This window comes from Artemia franciscana, chromosome 11, assembly GCF_032884065.1.
Source record: "Artemia franciscana chromosome 11, ASM3288406v1, whole genome shotgun sequence".
NCBI lineage: Eukaryota > Metazoa > Arthropoda > Branchiopoda > Anostraca > Artemiidae > Artemia > Artemia franciscana.
In genome coordinates this window covers 15751506-15773768 of record NC_088873.1, presented here as the reverse complement: position 1 = coordinate 15773768, position 22263 = coordinate 15751506, and the positions used below count along the sequence as shown (strand labels likewise).

Here is a 22263-nt window from a genome sequence, read left to right as displayed (position 1 = left end):
ATTTGTAACTCCAAAGAAAAGCTATAGCTTTTTAAACGGTTTGTTGCCCCATGCTTAAGCTTATTTTTTGCTGAAATCTCACGCACGTTTCTTTTTTTGGCACTTGCCCGTCGGCCAAGTGCCATAGAGCGATTGCAATATCTGTCTGTTGGTCTGTTGATCCTGGTTTTGCTAGTTCAGACACTTCAAGATAAGCTAGGACGATGAAAGTTGGTGGGCATATCAAGAATCAGACCAGATTAAAAAGATTAGGTATTTTTAACTTACGAACGGGTGATAGAATCTTAATGAAATTTGATATTTAGAGAGACCTCGTGTCTAAGAGCTCTTTTTTTAAATTCCAACCGGATCTGGTGACATTGGGGGAAGTTGGGGGGGGGACTGGAAATCTTGGAAAACGCTTAGAGTGGAAAGATCAGGAGGAAACTTTGTAGGAAGAATAAAAACAAGTGCTGGATACATGATTGACATAACCAGACCGGATCTGCTCTCTTTGGGGGAGTTGGGGGGGGGATAATTCGAAAAAATTAGAAAAAATGAGTTATTTTTAACTTCCGAACGGCTGATCGGATCTTAATGAAGTTGGACGTTTAGAAGGACCTAATGTCTTAGAGCTTTTATTTTAAATTTCGACCGGATCTGGTGACATTGGGGGGAGTTGGAGGGAGGAAACAGAAATCTTGGGAAACGCTTAGAATGCAAAGATCAGGATGAAACTTGGTGGAAAGAATAAGCACAAGTCCTAGATACGTCATTGACATAACCGAACTGAATCCACTCTCTTTGGGGAAGTGTGGGGGGGGGGGTGTTCAGTGATTTGGCTGATTTGGCGAATGCAATGCTACTGGACGGGCTAGGACGATGAAAATTGTTAGGCATGTCAGGGACCTGCACATATTTGCTTGATAACATTCGTTTCCTCGATTTGACCATCTGGGGGAGAGTAGAGGGAGGGGAAATCGTGAAACTTGAGGCATTTTTATCTTACGAATGAGTGATCGGATCTTAAGGAAATTTGATATATAGAAAAGTCTCATGTCTCAGATGCTTTATTTTCAAATCGGATCGGATCTGGGAACATTGGGAGCTGCAGGGGGAAAATGGAAATCTTGGCAACGGGAAATCTTGGAAAACGCTTGGAGTGGAGAGATCGGATGAAACTTGATGGAAAGAATAAACACAAGTTCTAGATACATGATTGACAAAAGCGGACCGGATCTGATCTCTTTGGGGGAGTTGAAGGGATTTCTAGTGCTTTGATGAGTTCGGTGCTTCTTGACGTGCTTGGACGATGAAATTGATAACTATTGTACCGAGTCTAATTTTAGGTTCCGACCTTGTCATAAGTGCCATATGAGCTGTTGGCTCTCGTTTTAATTTGGTGCCAACCAGCATAGACCAAATAAAATTAGAAATAGTCGGTTTCCCGATTCGACCATCTGGGGGGAGTGGGGGGACGGTTAATTCAGAAAAATTAGAAAAAGTGAGGTGTTCTAACTTACGAACGGGTAATCGGATATTAATGAAATTTAATATTTAGAAGGAGCTCGTGTCTCAAAGCTCTTATTTGAAATCCCGACCGGATCCGGTGATATTGGGGGGAGTTGGAGGGGGAAACCCGTAATCTTGGAAAACGCTTAGAGTTGAGGGATCGGGATTAAACTTGGTGGGGAAAATGAGCAAAAGTCTTAGATGCGTTATTGACATAAAAGGAACGGATATACTCCGAAAATAGAAAAATGAGGTATTTTCAACTTACGAAAGAGTGGTCGGATCTTATTGAAATTTTATATTTAGAAGGACCTCGTAGCTTAGATTTCTTATTTTAAATTCCCGCCAGATCCAATGTCATTGAGGGGGAGTCGGGGGGGGGGGGAATTGAAATCTTGGAAAACGCTTAGAGTGAAGAGATCGGGATGAAAGTTGGCGGAAAAATAAGCACAAGTCCTAGATACATGATTGACATAACCGAAACGGATCCTCTTTCTTTAGGGGAGTTGGGGGGTTTATTCCGAAAAATTAGAAAAATGGGGTATTTTTTGCTTATGTGATCAGATCTTAATGAAATTTAATATCTAGAAGGATCTAGTGCTTCATAGCTGTTATTTTAAATCCCGACCAGATCTGGTGACACTGGGGGGAGCTGGAGGGAAAACCGGGAGTAAATGTAAATGTAAAAATTGAGGTATCTTTATCTTACGAATGGGTGATCGGATCTTAATGAAACTTGATATATAGAAAGATCTTATGTCTCACATGCTCCATTTTCATTTCAAATTGGATCTGGGGACATAGGGGGTGGAGGGGGAGAAGAAATCTTGGAAACCGGAAATTTTGGAAAACGCTTAGAGTGGAAAGATCGGGATGAAACTTGATGGAAAGAATAAGCACAAGCTCTAGATACGTGATTGATATAACTGGACTGGATCCGCTCTCTTTGGGGGAGTTAGGGGGATTTCCAGTGCTTTGGCAAGTTCGGTGCTTCTGAACGTGCTAGGACGATGAAAATTGATAGGCGTGTCTAGGACCAGCACAAATTGCCTTGATAACAGTCGTTTCTCCGATTTGACCATCTGGGAGGCTGGAGTGACAGGAAAAATTGAAAAAATGAGATATTTTTATTATACAAATGTTCGATCGGATCTTAATGAAATTTGAAATTTATAAGGACTCCGTGTCTCAGAGTTCTTATTTGAAATCCCGACCGTATCCGAAGATATTGGGCTGAGTTGGAGGAGGAAACGGGAAATCTTGGAAAACGCTTAGAGTGGAGAGATCGGAATGAAACTTGGTGGGAAGAATAAACACAAGTCCTAGATACGGGATTGACATAAACGAAATGAATCTGCTCGCTTTGATGGAGTTGGGGGGGGGGGTTAATTCGGAAAAATTAGAAAAATTTAGGTACTTTTAACTTACGAACGGGTGACCAGATCGTAATTAAATTTGATATTTAGAAGGAACTCATGTCTCGGAGCTCTAATTTTAAATTCCTACCAGTTCTGTTGAAATTGTGAATTCGAGGGGGAAACTGGAAACCTTGGAAAAAGCTTAGAGTGGAAAAATAGGGATGAAACCTGGTGGGTAGAATAAGCAAATGTAGCATATACGTGATTGATGTAACCGGACTGGATCTGCTCTCTTTGGGGGAGTTAGGGGGGTCCAGTGCTTTGGCGAGTTTTGTGCTTCTGGACGTGCTAGGAAGATGAAAATTGGTAGGCGTGTCATGGACCTTCACAAATTGACTTGATAAAGTCGTTTTCCCAGATTCACCCATCTGGGATGCTGAAGGGCGAGAAAAATAGAAAAAGTGAGGTATTTTTATCTTACAAATTTGTGATCAGAACTTAATGAATTTTGATATTTAGAAGAACCTCGTGTCTCAGATCTCTTATTTTAAATCCCGACCGGCGTTAAGCCTCTGCTTCTCCTTTTAAATCAATCTATTAATTCTTAGAATTTCGCTAAAGCTCTTGCCATACGAGCTCTTGACTCTTGGCTCTTCCGACCTCGTCACAAATGCCATATGAGCTCTTAGCTCTTGTTTTAGTTAGGCAAATCATAGTTTTTGATTGTTTAAAAACCTTAAGGGGTAACGAAACACAAGGGCCATTTGAGCTCTTAGCTCTTGTTTTTATAGTGAGATTGATATTGCCAGTATTGTTGATGATATGTCATAATTCTTGACTTACCACCGTTTTTTATGAAACTGTTTGGAAGCATAGACATATATTATTATCAATATTCTTGTTGTTATCTTCTGCTGTTAAAAAGAGCTTTGAATGTCCTAAGTTACAAAACGATCTTTCAGTACTTTGAATACTTTTATTTTCTATAAAATAGAATAAAAACAGAATTCGACCATGGTTGAATTCCCAGATTCGACCATCTGGGATGCTGAAGGGCGAGAAAAAAATTAGAAAAAGTGAGGTATTTTTATCTTACAAATGTGTGATCTGATCTTAATGAATTTTGATATTTAGAAGAACCTCGTGTCTCAGAGCTCTTATTTGAAATCCCAACCGGCGTTAAGCCTCTGATTTTCCTTTTAAATCAATCTATTAGTTCTTAGAATTTCGCTAGAGCTCATGCTCTAATGCTCTTAAGGGGTAACGAAACACAAGGGCCATTTGAGCTCTTAGCTCTTGTTTTTATAGTGAGATTGATGTTGCCAGTATTGTTGATGATATGTCATAATTCTTGACTTACCACCGTTTTTTATGAAACTGTTTGGAAGCATAGACATATATTATTATCAATATTCTTGTTGTTATCTTCTGCTGTTAAAAAGAGTTTTGAATGTCCTAAGTTCCAAAACGATCTTTCAGTACTTTGAATACTTTTATTTTCTATAAAATAGAATAAAAACAGAATTGATGATTACCTGTTTTAATATTATAAGAGTTAAGAATGTTCAAAGTTCCAAAACGATCTTTTAGTACTTCGAATACAGTTATTTTCTATGAAATAGGGAAAAATTATAATTGATGGTTACCTGTTTTAATATTATTGCACAGTTTCAAGCAGAATATATAGCTTGTAAAAAAAAAATAAGAGGAGACACGCCTTCGAAATAGATTGATGATTAGATAATTTTTACTGGAACTTACTGAGATGTCAAACAGTTCGTGGTAAAGAACTGTAGTAAGGAGCGACCCGGCTCAATAGTAACCAAAACTCTAAAAAATGGAATTTTGATACCAATAGCTACATCAAAAGAATCGCATTTTAATGCTGATTTTAAATATATAAGTTTCATCAAGTTTAGTCTAACCCATCAAAAGTTACGAGCCCGAGAAATTTTGCGCTATTTTAGAAAATAGGGGGAAACGCCCCCTAAAAGTCATAGAATCTTAACGAAAATCACAACATCAGATTCAGCGTATCAGAGAACTCTACTGTAGAAGTTTCAAGCTCCTATCTACAAAAATGTGGAATTTTGCATTTTTTGCCAGAAGGCAGATCACGGATGCGTGTTTATTTTTTTTTTGTTTTTTTGTTGTTTTTTTTTCTTTTTCCAGGGGTGATCGTATCGACCCAGTTGTCCTAGAATGTTGCAAGAGGGCTCATTCTAACGGAAATGAAAAGTTCTAGTGCCTTTTTTAAGTGACCAAAAAAATTGGAGGGCAACTAGGCCCCCTCCCACGCTAATTATTTTCCCAAAGTCAACGGATCAAAATTCTGAGATAGCCATTTTATTCAGCGTAGTCGAAAAACCTTATAACTATGTCTTTGGGGACGACTTACTCCCCCACAGTCCCCGTGGGAGGGGCAACAAGTTACAAACTTTGACCTGTGCTTACATATAGTAATGGTTATTGGGAAGTATACAGGCGTTTTCAGGAGGATTTTTTTGGTTTGGGGGAGGGGTTGAGAAGAGGGGGATATGCTGGGGGAACTTTCCTTAGAGAATTTGTAATGGGAGAAGAAAATTTCCATGAAGGGAGAGCAGGATATAGGCAACTAGCATTATTTAAAAAAAAAACAATTAAAAAATAAAAGTGAAAAAGCTTTTTCAGCTGGAAGTAAGGAACAGCAATAAAACTTAAAACAAACAGAAATTATTACCCATATGAGGGGCTCACCTCCTTCTAATACCTCGCTCTTTACGCTAAAGTATTTTCAGTAATTTCAACTACTTATTCTACGGCTTTTGTGATTCAGGGGGTCATTCTTAATGAATTAGGATAAAATTTAAGCTTTAGTGTAAAGAGCGAGGTACTGACGATGGGGCGAATCCCCTCATATATGTAATAAAAACATGAGAATACAAAAGTTCTTTACGTAAGCTAATTTATAAGTTACGTAAATCTTTTACCAATTAAAAGATTCGTAAAAAATTAAAAGTTCTAGTTGCCTTTTTAATTAACCAAAAAATCGGGGGGCAACTAGGTTTCGTCCCCCGCTCTTTTTTTCTCAAAATCATTCGATCAAAATTATGAGAAAGCCATTAAGCCAAAAAAAAATATGTAAATTTCGTTTTGATTATTCCTCTGCGGAGAGCCAAAATCAAAACATGCATTGATTCAAAAACGTTCAGAAATTAAATAAAAAAAACAAGTTTTTTTAACTGAAAGTAAGGAGCGACATTAAAACTTAAAACGCACAGAAATTACTTCGTATATGAAAGAGGCTGCTTCCTCATCAACGCCCCGCTCTTTACGCTAAAGTTTTTTACTGTTTTAAAAAGAAGAATTGAGAGAAAGAGTCAAACTTTAGCGTAAAGAGCGGGGCGTTGATGAGGAAGCAGCCTCTTTCATATACGAAGTAATTTCTGTGCGTTTTAAGTTTTAATGTCGCTCCTTACTTTCAGTTAAAAAAACTTTTTTTTTTTTATTTAATCATTAGAAGAACTTGGACTATTATATAGAATTGAAAGAAAAAAATCTCAGCTGAAACTAAGGAGCAACATTAAAACTTAAAATGGACAGAAATTATTACGCATATGAGGGGGCTCGCCCCCTCGTCAATTCCTTGCTCTTTATGCAAAAGTTTGAATTTTGTTTAAATTCTGTAAGAATGACCCCTGAATTACAAAGGCCGTTTAATGAGAGGCAACACTATAGCGATATCTATAGTTAAGGCCATAGGGCTTCAATGTTTTTTTAAATAAAAAAAAACTAATTTTTTTAGCTGAAAGTAAGGAGCGATATTAAAACTTAAAACGAACAGAAATTACTCCGTATATGAAATGAGTTGTCCCCTCCGCAATCCCTCGCTCTTTACGCTAAAGCTTTTAATTGTTTTAAAAAGTAGAATTGTGGCAAAGAGTCAAACTTTCCCCCTATTTTCCTAAATAAGGCAAATTTTCTCAGGCTCGTAACTTTTGATGGGTAAGACTAAACTTGATGAAACTTATATATTTAAAATCAGCATTAAAATGCAATTCTTTTGATGTAGCTATTGATGTCAAAATTCAATTTTTTAGAGTGTTGGTTACTATTGAGCCGGGTCGCTCCTTACTACAGTTCGTTACCACGAACTGTTTGATTATTATTATTATCTTTTTCCTAGGCACTTCATATGTAAGGGTTCGTCGTATAAACTTCAGAGAGGGTTCATTCAGTTGAAAATTGGAAGTTCTAATGCTCTTTTTAAGAGTCGAAAGTAATCGGAGGGAAACTACCCACCCCACGCTCTTTTCCTCCAAATATATCCGATAAAATTATTGAGATATCCATTTTGTTAAAAATAGTTCAGATGTCAGATTATAGAAACTCTGGGATCGAAAAAGTCCTACAGGGTCTGGGGGCAGGTGTTGCAAGTTATGCCCTGGGGGCATATATGGGTCTTATAGAGGGGATGTTCGTATGAACTTCAGAGGCTCATTTGATCGAAAATTGAAAGCTCTAGTTTACTTTTTAAGAGTCAAAAGAGATAAGAGGACAACTGGCTCTCCCCCCCCCCCATCCATACGCCCTTTTTTCCCCTAACCTAACCTATAAAAATTTTTAGATAACCATTTTGTTGAAAATAGTTTGAAAATCCGATAATAAAACTCCAGCACAAGCTCCCAGAGCCTGGGGACAAGTGTTTTAAGTTAAGCCCTCAGGGCATACTAGGTTTTTATATAAGGGGAGGTCGTAAAAACTTCACAGGTGGCTCATTTAAATGGAAATTGAAAGTTCTAGTTATCTTTTTATGATTCAAAAGGGATAGGGCGGGCATCTACCCCCCTCACACACACACCCTCTTTTCCGCGAATGCCTCCGATCAAAATTTTGAGATTGCCAGTTTGTTCGAAATAGTCAACGGTCTGATAAAAAAAACTTTGGGTCAACATACTCCCCCCTCCCCTTGAGTGCCGGGGAAGGGTTGTAAAATACGCCCTGGGGGCATACGAATTTCTTATGGAAGGAGTAGTGGTATAAACCTCGGAGGGGACTCAAATAATTAAACATTGAAAATTATAATGTCGTTTTTAAAAGTCAGTAGCTATCCGTGAAACTAGCCTCCCTTCCTCCCTCCAATCTTTCTTTTCCCAAATGCGTTCGACCGAATTTTTCATATTGCCATTGTTTCCAAATAAACCAAAGAATATTAATCACAGACTCCAGGGATAACACAACTCACCAAATCCTGGGGTAAACTATGTCCCAGAGGCATGTAAGGTTCTTATGGAGGTAATGGTAGTATAAAATTCGGAGGGGACTCATTTGATTGTAAATTGGAATTTCTAGTGCTCTTTTTAAGAGTCGAAAGTGATCGGAGGGCAACTAGCCCCCCCCCCCCCCGAGGCCCCTTTTCCCAAATGCATCTGATCAAAATTTTGAGATAGCTATTTTGTTCAAAATAATTTAAAGATCAAATAACAAAACTCAGGGGTCACCACAACCCCCCATAGCCTGGTGCAAGTGTTTTAAGTTAGGCCACGGGGGGCAGATAAGCTTTTTGTAAGGGGCAGTCGTATCAAAATCATAGGTGGTTCGTTTGATTTGAAGTTGAAATTTTTATTTACTTTTTTAAGAGTCATCAAAAGTGATCGGCAGGCATATATCCCTCCCCCCAACCCCCTCTCCCAAATGCATCCGATCAAAATTTTGAGATAGTTATTTGGTTTGAAATATTCCAACGATCAGATGACAAAACTTTGGGGTCCACATACCCCCCTCCCGAAACTTTTACGGAAAAGGTTGTCGTATAAACTTTGGACGGGACTCAAATGCATAGATTTGAAAGTTTTAATTCCCTTTCTAAGAGTCAAAAATGATCCAATGGCAACTAGCCTCCTCCACCCACCAACCCCAAGGCCATAAGGCTCCAATTTGTTGCTCCAGAGGCACTTCATATTCAAGAGGTGGTGTTATAAACTTCTAAGGGGGATCATTCAATTAGAAATAATAATTTCTAGTGCCCTTTTAATAGTCAAACGTGATTGGATCAAGCCCCTCCCCCCCCTTCTACGCCTTCTTTTCCCCAGACGCACCCAATCAAAATTTCGAGATAGCCATTATGACCGAAATAGTCAAGAGTTGAAGTAATTAGATTAATTGAATCCTCTGGGGTTGAGGAATCCTCCATAACACATAGGGAAATGATTGTAACTCATGTAAGTTGCCCATTGTTAGATTATTGGCGCTTTATTTAAAACTATATGTGTCTTGAACTGTCTTGGAAAGTATAAATAAAATCAAACTAAATATTTGATATATAATGATATCAATTATTGAAAGATAATCAGTTCAAGATTTTATTTTGTTGTAATTTTCATTTTCATTTTCATTGCTGTAATAACTGGAAAAGAAAATACTTGTAATACAATTCGTTTTTAGTGAAGCACCAATGACGGAGTAGGCTTAAGACTTTTACAGCTAAGGAAGGGGCTGTATCCAAGCTCTTGTTCGTATTCAAATTATATTTGTCTTGAACAGTCTTGGAAAGAACTAACAAAATTAAACTGACTATTTGATATGTAATGATATTTATTGCTGAAAGTTCATTACTTCAGAATTTAATCCTACTTTTATTTTCAATGCTGTAATAATTACAAAAGAAAATATTTGTAATTAAATTCGTCTTCAGTAAATTGCCAATGGCGCAGCAGGCTTAGAATTTTACAGGAGAGAAGGAGGCGAAACCCAAACTCTCGCTTGCAGTGATTTTTGTTCGTTTCAAGCTTGATTTGCATATTCAGTTTAAGTTTCGCTCGTTGTAAGATTTATTTATTCATTTATATTAGTACCTATTGTATATTTGTTTGCTGTGATTGTTTTTTCAATTTCTGCTCTTTTTGTTTTCATATATTCTTCAACAGTGATTTCTTGTAATTTATTCATTTATATTAGTAATTGTTGTATGTTTTTTTTCTATGATTGTTTATTTAATTTCTGTTCGTTTTGGGTTTCATTTATTCTTTAATAGTGATGTCTTGTCGTTTCTAGTTTGGATTTTAACAGGTGTTTGTACCTGCTGATCTTCTGTTTAACCTTTACTTTCTTTTGAATAAATTCTTTTTCAGAAAGTTGTTTTAATTAATTATAAAAAATAGCTCTTTTTAAGGTACTAAAAAAAACTTTAGCGTAAAGAGCGAGGCATTGACGAGTGGGCAAACCCCTCATATATGTAATAATTTCTGTGTGTTTTAAGTTTTAATGTTGTTCCTTACTTGCAGTTAAAAAAAAGTTTTTTTAATTTTAATTTTTGACCGTTTTTTTAAATAATGCTGAGAAATTCGGCGCCCCCTCCATGGAAAATTACTTCCTCCGTGGAAAGATCCTCCCACGCTGTCCCCTCCCCTCGACCCCTTTCAACCAGAAAAACACCCTTTAAAAACGTCTGTATACTTCCCAATAACAAATAATATATGTAAACAATTGGGAAAGTTCTTAACTTGCAGCCCTTCCCTCGGGGACTGTGGGGGATTAAGTCATCCTGAAAAACATAGCAATTCGTATTTTCGAATATACTGATCAAGATGGCTGTCTCAAAATTTTGATCGGGTGACCTTGGGAAAAAATGAGCGTGGGAGGGGGCCAAGTTGCCCTCCACTTTGTTGGTCACATAAAAAGGGCACTAGACATTTTAATTTCCGTTCGAATGAGCTCTTTCGTGATATTCTAGGATCACTGGGTTGATACTATTATCTCTGGAAAAAACAAATAAACATGCATTTGTGATCTTTCTTTTGGCAAAAATACAGAATTCCACATTTCTGCAGATAGGAGCTTGAAACCTCTGCAAAAGGGTTATCTGATACACTAAATTTGATGGTGTGATTTTCATTAAGATTCTATAACTTCTAGGGGGTGTTTTCCTTTTTTTCGAAAATAAGGCAAATTCTCTCAGACTCTTAATCTTTGATGGGTAAAATTATATTTTATGAAACTTATATATTTGAACTCAGCATAAATATCCTATCCTTTTGACGTGTCTATTGATATTCTGTTTTTTAGAGTTTCGGCTACTATTGAGCAGGGTTGCTCCTTACTTACAGTTCATTACCACAAACTGTTTGATTAGAATAGTCATACTTATACATGTAGATAAGGAGGGGGCTTCTCTCCCTTTACTGTTATTCCAAAGCATCTGTTTCAAAATTTTGACCGATATATACTCTTATTTAATGCTTCGATCCCTTAACTCAGGAAAAGATTCCTGGCCCTTCTTATCCTAAGGGTCGGTGAGCTTATAAGGGTAGAAATTTTTCATCCGTCCGAAATTAAACCAAAATATATACATTTTACAACATTACAACTATATTTATTGTTTTTTGCTATCAGCCCTGATGTATCGATTAATCAAATATGAAATTCCTGAGAAAAAGGTTTCTTTCTTAAAGAATTAGGGCAAATAGTCAACGTCTGTGTAGCCCCATCAATTACGGAATAATTTATGTTCGTTTCAAGTCAGCCCTCAACCAGCTCAAGATACGAATTATGGTAACACTCCTAATTGGCCAAATAGTTATCAGGATAAATCATTATTTCTAGACTAAAGACTGTACCGTAATCGTTTTGTCATAGCGCTGATGTGGTTTCAAAGTTCTCCTTTTTAATTGTTTCAGCCATAAAATCAGCTTCATTTGTTCTAATTGTCCCGTGACATGGTAGTATTCTATAGACGTGACATCATCTGCGTCTTGATGCTAATTCCATCTTGACGTATGGATCACGAAACACGACTAACTTCCTTTGTGTCAGAGTTTGATGCCTCATTAGTTAATACTATTCAAGCAAATGAATTAGCGAATACCCATATAAGATTATTTAATTAAAAGCACGATTTAGCACTATTGAGCACGCTCCGGTGTAAAATGAATTGTCACCATTAAATTTAACCAAGTCTTAAGCACGGTTTGATGCTTAATTTTTCGTCTTGCAAAAAGGTAGACAACATGTAAATGATGCATGAACACTTATGTCTTCTCAGTGTATTGATGATGTGTAACATAATTCATATCAGTTTTCTATCATGATCATCCCACGTTTTAGTACAAATCAAAGGGTAGTAAGTTATCGCTTTTCTTAGAGGGGTGCTGAAACTCATCATTTTGCATTAAATAAGCTTGGAATATGATAAAATTGGATAGTTATTTACTGAGAACTTAGATAGTTGCAGAGAGCAGGGTCTCAAGACCACTTCTTTTCTGTCTTATGCAAGTAAATATACTGTTTTATGTGAGTTTTATGTGATGTTTATGGCAGCTTTTTGCAAGTTGGCAATTGCAAAGGGGAATAAGAGTCCGAAGCCTACAAGGGCCTCCTATCTGCCTCGAATGTTATGCAAGTGACCTTGCAATTATAACCTAGGACAGTTGGGCACACAAAACATTTAACTGTCTGTGCTTGACTGTCTTGGGTTTGACTGTCTAGGCTTTTTCACAAGCTCAGGTAGTCTTACCAACAAAAATGCGATAGTCTTGAGTTTGCTTCTTTGAAAGTGTAGTTGTCTTCGGGAATGAGCAGATTGTTAATGTTATAATTTTTACAAATGGAAACTATTATCAAATTTAGCTGATTAGTTTTGCTTATTTTTTTCACCATTCAAGGTTGCGTCACTGAAGAAGATGTGATACCACCCTAAATGCCTTTGAAACAACTAAACGAAATCGCAATTTTTAGGTATAAATAAACCTAAGATGGTTCTACGGGGCAAAATGTTTTATTAAATGTTCCTAGTACTTTGTGAATTGCTTTGTCAGACCTTCCACTTCCAACTGAATCAGTCTTCCGAGGGGTGTCTTCTATGAAAACCCGAAATTGTACAGGCTCAATATTTGAAGCATATATACCCTTTGTCTAGGGGTCGAAAAGTGAAACTTGCATTGAAATACAACATTTAAAACTAAAAAAAATTCAAATTGCTCTGCGTCAACGAAAGTCAGCCAGGAAAGTCAACTATTGTTCTACTTGATATTTGTTGTTTATGATAGAAAGGCAGTGTGGCCTTTGTTGATATTTATGACTGAACTAACTTTAATGTAATGTAGCAGAAATATTTGCAGCTTATTCCGCTTTATAAATTATGTTAGAAACCTTTGCTGTTAAAATTTTAGTAAACATTTGAGGGAATTTATGCACAAATTAGTACCGGCATGACTACTTGCTTGTCTCTAAATTAAATCAGAAAAGGGCTAATTGCATGTAAGTTTCAACTCAAAATTTCTGAAATTTAATTTGTGCGTTTTAGTCTTACGAGAGAATGAATTTGGCAGATGCTCTAGTTTCAAGAACGTATACAGACGGTACGTGTATAATTCGACAAGGAGACCCTGCTGATGGTATGTTCTTTGTAGAAGATGGTTTGCTCAGAATTTCTATTGTCGGAGACAACGGACAAGAAGCAGAAGTAAGCTCTTTAAAATTTTACTTTTCACTTAAGTTTTATTTTGAAAATTGACATTTTATTACTGATCATTTTCAACCTAGGTACTTGCAGCCAAAATTGTGGGGACAGAGAGATTCTTTAAAAGACCTTGACCTTTCTTGACCAGAGCCTAGAGATTCTTTGGGCTCTGGTCAGGAACATAAAAATATTGTAACAATTATGGTAGTACAGATTGTCTCCGTGCTTGTCTGAGTCTGTTGCTACAAAGTTACCCTTTGACCATTTTTTCGTGTCTTTGACATTTTATTCCGAAAATTATTATTCTGGTGTGCTTCCATAATAGCTCCAGGTCAGGGGTATATCCAGGATTTTCGTTAGGGGGGAGGATTCTTTTAGGGTGAAATTTTTTATCAAAAAAGATTTATGAAACACACCAAATATTGGTTTATATGCATTTTTACGAGTCGGGTGGAAATAATGTTTTATTTTTTGCGCTAACCAATGCTTTGGTTTTCGAGATCTAACATCGTTTTCCCAGTCACCAAGAAGCTGATTTTAGGTTCAGCCAGACAAGAGGCTCTAGGATATCCGCAGCATTTCTTGGCATTGTTCCTTATATTTGGGTGCATTGCATTTATCTTAGTTAGCACATTAAATAAAAAAAAACAAGTTTTTTGAAATGAAAGTAAGGAGCGACATTAAAACTTAAAACGAACAGAAATTACTCCGTATATGAAAGGGGCTTTTCCTCCTCGACACCCCGCTCCTTACGCTAAAGTTTTTTATTGTTTTAAAAAGTAGAGTTGCGAGAAAGAATCAAACTATAGCGCAAGGAGCGGGGTGTCGAGGAGGAAAAGTCCCTTTCAAATACGGAGTAATTTCTGTTCGTTTTAAGTTTTAATGTCGCTCCTTACTTTCATTTCAAAAAACTTGTTTTTTCTATTTAATTTCTGAAAGTTTTTGAATTAATGCATGTCTGATTTTGGCTCTCCGTACATAAATTATTAAAATGAAATTTGCATATTAATTCTTTTTTTGGCTAAATGACTTTCTCTTAGTTTTGATCAGACGATTTTGAGAAATAAGGGGTGGGGAAGGAGGCCTAGTTGCCCTCCAATTTTTCGGTTACTTAAAAAGGCAACTAGATTTTTTAATTTTTAACGAATTTTTTATTAGTAAACAAAATACGTAACTTAAGAATTAACTTACGTAACAAACTTTTATATTCTTATATTTTTGATTATATATATGAGAGGGTTGGTTCCCTCGTTAACACCTTGCTCTTCACACTAAATCTTGTTATGTCCCAATTCTTTAAGAATGACCCCTGAATCAGAAAGGCCGTAGAATAAATAGTTGAAATTACTTAAAAAATTTTTAGCATAAAGAGCGAAGTATTGATCTCCTCCTAAATACCTCGCTCTTTATGTTAAAGTATTTTTAGAACCCCTCATATGCGTAATAATCTCTGTTTGTTTTAAGTTTTAATGCTTCTCCCTACTTTCATTTGAAAAAACTTTTTCATGTTTATATTTTCATTGTTTTTTTATAGTAATGCTAGAAAGTCCTGCACCCTTTTCATTGAATTTCTCTTCCCCCATGAAATATTCCTCAAAGGAAAGATCCTCCCATATAGCCCCCTCCCCTGAACCCCACACCCAAACCAAAAAAATCCCCTTGATGACGTCAGTACACTTCCCAGTAACTATTACTGTATGTAAACATTGGTCAAAGTTTGTAACTTGCAGCCCCTCCCCCAGGGACTGTGGGGGGTAAGTCATCCCCAAAGACATAGTTATTATGGTTTTCGACTATGCGGAACAAAATGGCTATCTCAAAATTTTGATCCGTTGACTTTGATAAATATATGAGCGTGGGAGGGGGCCTAGGTGCCCTCCATTTTTTTTGGTCACTTATAAAGGGCACTAGAACTTTTTATTTCCGTTAGAATGAGCCCTCTTGCAACACTCTAGGACCACTTGGTCGATACGATGACCCCTGGGAAAAAAAAACAAACAAATAAACACTCACCCGTGATTTGTCTTCTGGCAAAAAATACGAAAGTCCACATTTTTGTAGATTGGACCTTGAAATTTTTTCTATAGGGTTCTCTGATACGCTGAATGCGATGGTGCGATTTTCGTTAAGATCCTATGACTTTTAGGGGATGTTACCCCCTATTTTCCAAAATAAGGCAAATTTTCTCAGGCTCGTAACTTTTGATGACAAAGACTAAATTTGATGAAACGTATATATTTAAAATCAGCATAAAATCCGATTCTTTTGATATATCTTTTAGCATCGAAATTCCGTTTTTTAGAGTTTCGTTTACTATTGAGCCGGGTCGCTCCTTACTACAGTTCGTTACCACGAACTGTTTGAATCCATATTCGGTTAAGTTTCACTCTAATTGTTATGGGAATATTCCAACCCGCTTGGAAGTGTGTCAAGGTGGTGTTCTTTGACCGTATCTTTTCAGTATTTGTATCCGCAGTGTGTTATACAAAATTATGCCCTTTCTTTTTTGTAATTTGGTAAATGTCTCTTGTATTGCATATGCGGATGATATACTTCTAGATCTAGCCGTTCAAGATCTAGCCTCTCGAATTCCGTATCATCTATTTCAAAACATTTCAAAACTGTTGGTCTGTCATTGAATATTAATAAGTGTGAGTACCTAGTCTTTAATGCAAAGTCTATGCCCATTTGAAATCCGCGTTCTAACTTCTCCATCCATTGTGTCCCTGATTTGCGGCGGTCAAGCATTCATATTTATTGGAATCTACTAGCTTTTAGGATCAATATTGTACGGCATATTAAAGAAAACTTAAAGCGGGTTATGGTAAAATAGTAGCTAATCGTGGTCATTATTATCGAAAAGCGCTTGCATTGCTATACACTAGTTTTTGCGACCATTCAATACTTTTCCTGTCTGGTATTTCACCTATCCTGAAAAAAAGACAAGATCTGGCTGAATTGTGTATATTATATTTCCGCTATTGTAAGTTTCTGTTTCATTTACCCAGGTCTTATAGGAAAGAGAAAATAATTCGGTATTTCGGGGCTTCTGACATTATTACTCCTTTGCGGAAGTTAGGCTCAAAATTGGAAAAGGATTATATTTTTTCTCTGGGCCCCTTCCACCTCTTAGTTTGTTTATTTTCCCGTTAGTTTTCACCTGTTTTCGCTTTATAGTTGTGTTATCTCTTAGCAGTTCTTTCGTTAGTTGAGTTATGGTTGCGGTATATATGTTTTATCGCTCGTATAGTTGTGGTATTTTCAAATTATACTCCATAATAGAGAGTTCTCCGAACACCCAGCATTGTATATTAAGCTCTGAATTCGACGTTTTTTTCTAACGTGACCAGATTCGTCCTGCGCCCTGCGCCCTTTTCATTGAATTTTTATTCCTCCATGACATATTTCTCCAAGGAAAGATCCTCCCACATAGCCCCCTCCCCTCAACCCTACCCCCAAAACCAAAAAAATCCCCCTGAAAACGTCTGTACACTTAACCATTATTATATGTAAACACTGGTCGAAGTTTGTAACCTGCAGCCCCTCCCCCGGGAACTGTGGGGGAGTAAGTCATCCCCAAAGACATAGTTATTATGGTTTTCGACTATGCTGAACCAAATGGCTATCTCAAAATTTTGATCCGTTGACTTTGGGAAAAAATGAGCGTGGGAGGGGGCCTAGATGCCCTCCAATTTTTTTTGTCACTTAAATAGGGCGCTAGAACTTTTCATTTCCGTTAGAATGAGCCCTCTTGCGACATTCTAGGACCACTTGGTCGATACGATGACCCCTGGGAAAAAAAACAAAAAAACAAACAAACACGCACCCGTGATTTGTCTTCTGGCAAAAAATACAAAATTCCACATTTTTGTAGATAGGAGCTTGAAACTTCTACAGTAGGGTTCTCTGATACGCTGAATCTGATGGTGTCATTTTCGTTAAGATCCTATGACTTATAGGGGGTGTTTCCCCCTATTTTCCTAAATAAGGCAAATTTTCTCAGGCTCGTAACTTTTGATGGGTAAGACTAAACTTGATGAAACTTATATATTTAAAATCAGCATTAAAATGCGATTCTTTTGATGTAGCTATTGATATCAAAATTCAATTTTTTGAGTTTTGGTTACTATTGAGCCGGATCGCTCCTTACTACAGTTCGTTACCACGAACTGTTTGATAACGTCGCAAGAGCAAGACAATTATCTTTATTGTATTAGAGAAAATTCAATGAATTTTACTTACTTTCTATTCCAACAGACCTTACTTTCTGTTGAAGGTAAGGTCATACCAACAACGGCTTCTTGGGTTCCATCTGACAGGTATTTACGCACAGATGACCTATAGTCGTGAGAACTAGAAGCGATCTTGACCCTGACCGACAATTTTCATTGACCGAACAGTGTTTTGGCTGAACCCTTGGTCAGTGTGAAAACAGGCTCTTAGATCCTCGTAATGGAATTTTTGCTAGTATCCAAGACTGGATCAGTCTTTCGCTATATAGAAACAAAACGACTTCTAGCAATTATCCTATTGCTATGATTCGTGAGAGCGGGCTTGCAAAACTAAGTTGAAGCTCAAACCACAAAGGCGCATTGCCTCCAAAGCCCCCCGAAAAATAACAGTTGCTGGGCTATTGTTGCCCCCTCCCTAGGCCTGGTATTTAATACAGAGTTTTCTTCTTTCTTTTTCTCCTTTGTAGATAAGCCTTCTTGGTGGTGTCAAGATTTCCACCCTTGTTTTCCTAATCCCGAAGAGCCCACTTAACAGCTCCAGACCGTCTTTGGCAGGCAACCCTCTTCCCTCAAAAGACAGAGGAGTCACACCCACTACCCACTAACCATCACGTCAATCAGCACTAGCTTCTTAGAACCAGTATTAGTAAAAGAGCTTATTTTCCCCATCTTGGATCGCTCTTTGTGGAGTAAAGGGGGAACAAATATTCTTTGTTGTAGTCTCTACCCCCTCCCCAGGATCCAAAATGTAAATTCATAAGAATGAAACTGCTAACGAATGAAACTGCTAAACTGTCTGCTACGAGGTATCTGTGGTTGCTGTAATTGAAGAGAATTACAGGAAAATGTCCCAGAGGCCCCACCCCTAGGATTAATCATACCAATTGGATCACCTAAATTTTGAAAAATATTTTTTTTCCAAAATGTAAATTCATAAGAATGAAACTGCTAACGAATGAAACTGCTAAACTGTCTGCTACGAGGTATCTGTGGTTGCTGTAATTGAAGAGAATTACAGGAAAATGTCCCAGAGGCCCCACCCCTAGGATTAATCATACCAATTGGATCACCTAAATTTTGAATTTTTTTTTTTTTTTGCATGGCTATTTATTTTTTCTCAGAAACTGAAATATATCCCCCGTCCTAAATTTCGGAAAATACGTTGTTGTACTTTCATTTTTAAAAATCAAAAAATCCTTCCCCCCTTACCTTTTTGTGAACTTGGGCCACTGTTCGGTACCAAATTACAAAACTGAAATTGTCAGAACAGAAAACTAAGACCTACCAGAGTACCGAGATTAGCAATCTGCGGTCCCGACTTTTAGATATGTTTTGGTTCCGAAATTAGCATACTGGTGCCCCAACTTTAAAGCCCGAAGAGCACCGATTTGGGTACCGAAGACCCAATGGTAGTGAGAACCGTATAGCTCTTCTCCCTGGCATTGCCTTGAAGATATACCCTGAAAAAAGTGAAAAACAGTGGCCTAAAATGCACCTTTTCCCTCTTCTCTTAGCAAAATGATGAGTGTGGCTATATCTGTGTTTATCTCAAGCCTATGCGTCCCTGTACGTATAAATAAAAATTCGGTTTTTATTAATAAACTTCGGTATAAATAACCTAACCTTCGGTTTTAAAATTGACCGATTTGGTAGCTCCACGCATATGACAATGACTAGGCTTTCAAAACCCAGGTATTTAGTATTTGATCGAGATCTACGTATTGTCACTACCGATGTTATACTTCGTCAACTTCTTTTTCTTGAACATTGAACAATAATTTTGATTTATTCTAACCTGATGCACAGTATAATTTAAGTCCATTTACGACTCTTACTAGCATGTCTTATGACTATTTCAGGTCAGCCGTGTTACAAAAGGGGGTTACTTTGGAGAACTAGCTCTTGTGACACATAGACCAAGGGCTGCGTCTGTTTATGCTATTGGGAACGTCCGTTTGGCATGTGAGTTTTCATTTCATCTTTTGTTCTATTTTTTTCCTTCTTAATTTTTCTCACTTAATTTTATTGTATAATATTCTACGTATCCCCAGATGCTAATTAATTTAAAAAATTTTAATTAAAAATTAATTAATTAAAAAAGCCAAACCGTTTTTTTTTTTCATATGTTCACAAAATTGCATGACTCGAAAAGCCAAGCAAGTTAGATTCCACTATAATCTTTCTACCCTGAAAGCAAAAGTAACACAAAAGTATTTGCATTTTCAGCAAAAGAAGAAACTTAGTGAATATTAAGATGCTTCAATATCGCTTAAAAACCAATAATGGCTCGGGTCCTTAATAAAATCCGATGTGAAATCCCCAAATCCCTTCATTTCTGCTAAGGATCCGAAAATTCAAATGTATATGCTAAAAGGGAAGAATTTTTTTTTTAGATCTTCTGCAACTGAGATTTGCCCATAAAGTTTATGCGACCTATCCTCTACTCTAAAAAAATGAATTTGTGTTTTTGGTATTGAAGATTTTTAAGAGTGGTAGACGCTTATAAACGTAATGAATTACTTGCGAAAATATCTTTCTAAATACATCCCCCATTTACCTGGATTTGACTGAAGTTATCTTGTTATACGGAAAGAAAAATAATTGAAATAACTACAGGACTGGTACATGAGAGGAAGATCTTCTACCGTTCACCCAAAGATCTGCTCAAGGGAATATCATACATAAAACAGTAAAATAAACAGGAAGAAAATCTTTGACTGAAAACAGGTTTTTTCATAGATTGGACACACTCTTTAAAGCTTTTTGACCTAAAATTTCGTGATTTTGTCTTAAGTTTTCAAGATAAAATCATTCATCCATTGTTGTTGATTTGATATAAGTTATAACTGTTTATGTTATATTTACTTATTTTATATTATTATTTCTAAAATTCATGTTCCATTGCAATTATGTATTCATTTGTTAGAAAAGTGAGAAAAAAGAATGATAACATTTCCAGGGAAGAATCTTAATCTTTGTTACATCAAGAAATATCGTTGTTTGATCTTTGGCTAGTTGTCTGATTAGTTTATTGTTCTAAAATATATTTGGTAGATAAAAAACCTGCTTGGTAGAAATAAAATACTTATTTATCCTTTTGAGTATTATTAATGATATCAGTAAAGCGCAAGAAAAACTAGCCCCTCAAGTTTTTGACTGATAATGTAGATTGACTCATATATAGGATAATCAGTTTGTCTTGACAGGGCCAAATATCTCGGAATCCAAGTATTTTATGTGGAGTTTTTTTGGTACTTGTTAATTACTCAAAAAAACACTCAAGAATATTAGATCCGAGAAAACCAGTTTCATAGCCATAAAAACAGGTGACGAGTGACAGAATGCAATGGACTTATATGATTTGGGGTCTATATTTGCACATTAGGGGTGGGGGTAAAGTATAGCGGGTCTGCTTGCAAAATATGTTAGCTGCCATCATTGTTCATATTAAGATGTAAGAATTTTTTTTTCTAATATCGCGCTGTCCAAAGACTTCAACCCCCTCCCTAATGTGCAAATGTATATCCCAAATTACATAAGTCCAATGCATTTTGCCACCCGTTAGTTGTCTTTGTGGCTATGAAAGCTGGTCTTCTCAGATTTAATATTTTTGAGTTTGTTCTGGATAAAAAAAACAAGTATAATTTTTTCTAGTAGGTAATGGCTTATGCGAGCAATTAAAGCAATGATAGAGAAAGTTCCCGGCTCCTCCTGTTTGGAAGCCGCCTTTAGTGTCCCGATACTTGTATATCATTTCTCAATATTCAGGAACTGCACATTTCCCTTTAAGGGCACTATAGGTCCATTCGGAATTTTATATGGCATTAACTATGAAACGTCGCAAATTTGGAACCTACAGGTCAAGAAAAGTAAAATGAACAGATAATGTTCATTTGTTCATTAGTTCTCCAAACTAACGGAATTTGTCTGCATCAATACTTATTTTCCTATATGTGTCCTTAGTGCCCATTAGTACTTAGTGTAGTACACCCAGTATAGTATATCTATATATATATAAAAATAAGTTGTTTGTCTGAGTACTGACGTCATGTTTGTCGACTGACGTCATTATAAGGATTGAGGATTATGCCTTCGTGAAGTTGTTTGTCGACTGACGTCATGTTTGTCGACTGACGAAATTACAGACCGGGACACCGGAACACAAATGACGACCGGGACACCGGGACACAGGGAATATAAATGACGATCGGGACACTCAAAGAGAAATTACAGACTGGGACACCGGGACACAAATAACGACCGGCACACAGGGAATATAAATGACGACCGGGACACAGGGACACAACTACAACGGGGACGCCGGGGGGTACAGGGGGGATATATAAATGACGACCGGGACACAGGGAATTTTCGATTAGCAATCACCATCAACAAAGCTCAAGGGCAATCATTGGAATAATGAGGTATAAATCTGAATACGGATTGTTTTTCCCATGGACAATTATATGTTGCATGTTCAAGAGTCGGTAAACCTGACAATCCCGGGACACAAATGACGACCGGGACACAGGGAATACAAATGACGACCGGGACACTCAAAGAGAATTACAGACTGGGACACCGGGACACAAATGACGACCGGGACACAGGGAATATAAATGACGACCGGGACAAAGGGACACAACTACAACGGGGACGCCAGGGGGCACAGGGGGTATATATAAATGACGACAGGGGCACAGGGAATGTTCGATTAGCAATCAGCATCAACAAAGCAAAAACATAT

General features: G+C 37.0%; 1 protein-coding gene across 6 annotated transcripts in view; it reads left to right on the top strand.

The window, feature by feature from the left end:
• Nucleotides 1-22263, top strand: part of LOC136032875 (cAMP-dependent protein kinase type II regulatory subunit-like) — a 137722-nt gene that overhangs the window by 86651 nt on the left and 28808 nt on the right. For all 6 annotated transcript variants that reach the window (XM_065713296.1, XM_065713298.1, XM_065713299.1 and 3 more), the window contains 2 exons: nucleotides 13129-13287; nucleotides 19376-19478. In XM_065713296.1, coding sequence (XP_065569368.1) covers nucleotides 13129-13287; nucleotides 19376-19478 — 262 coding nt within the window. The remainder of the gene's footprint in view (nucleotides 1-13128; nucleotides 13288-19375; nucleotides 19479-22263) is intronic.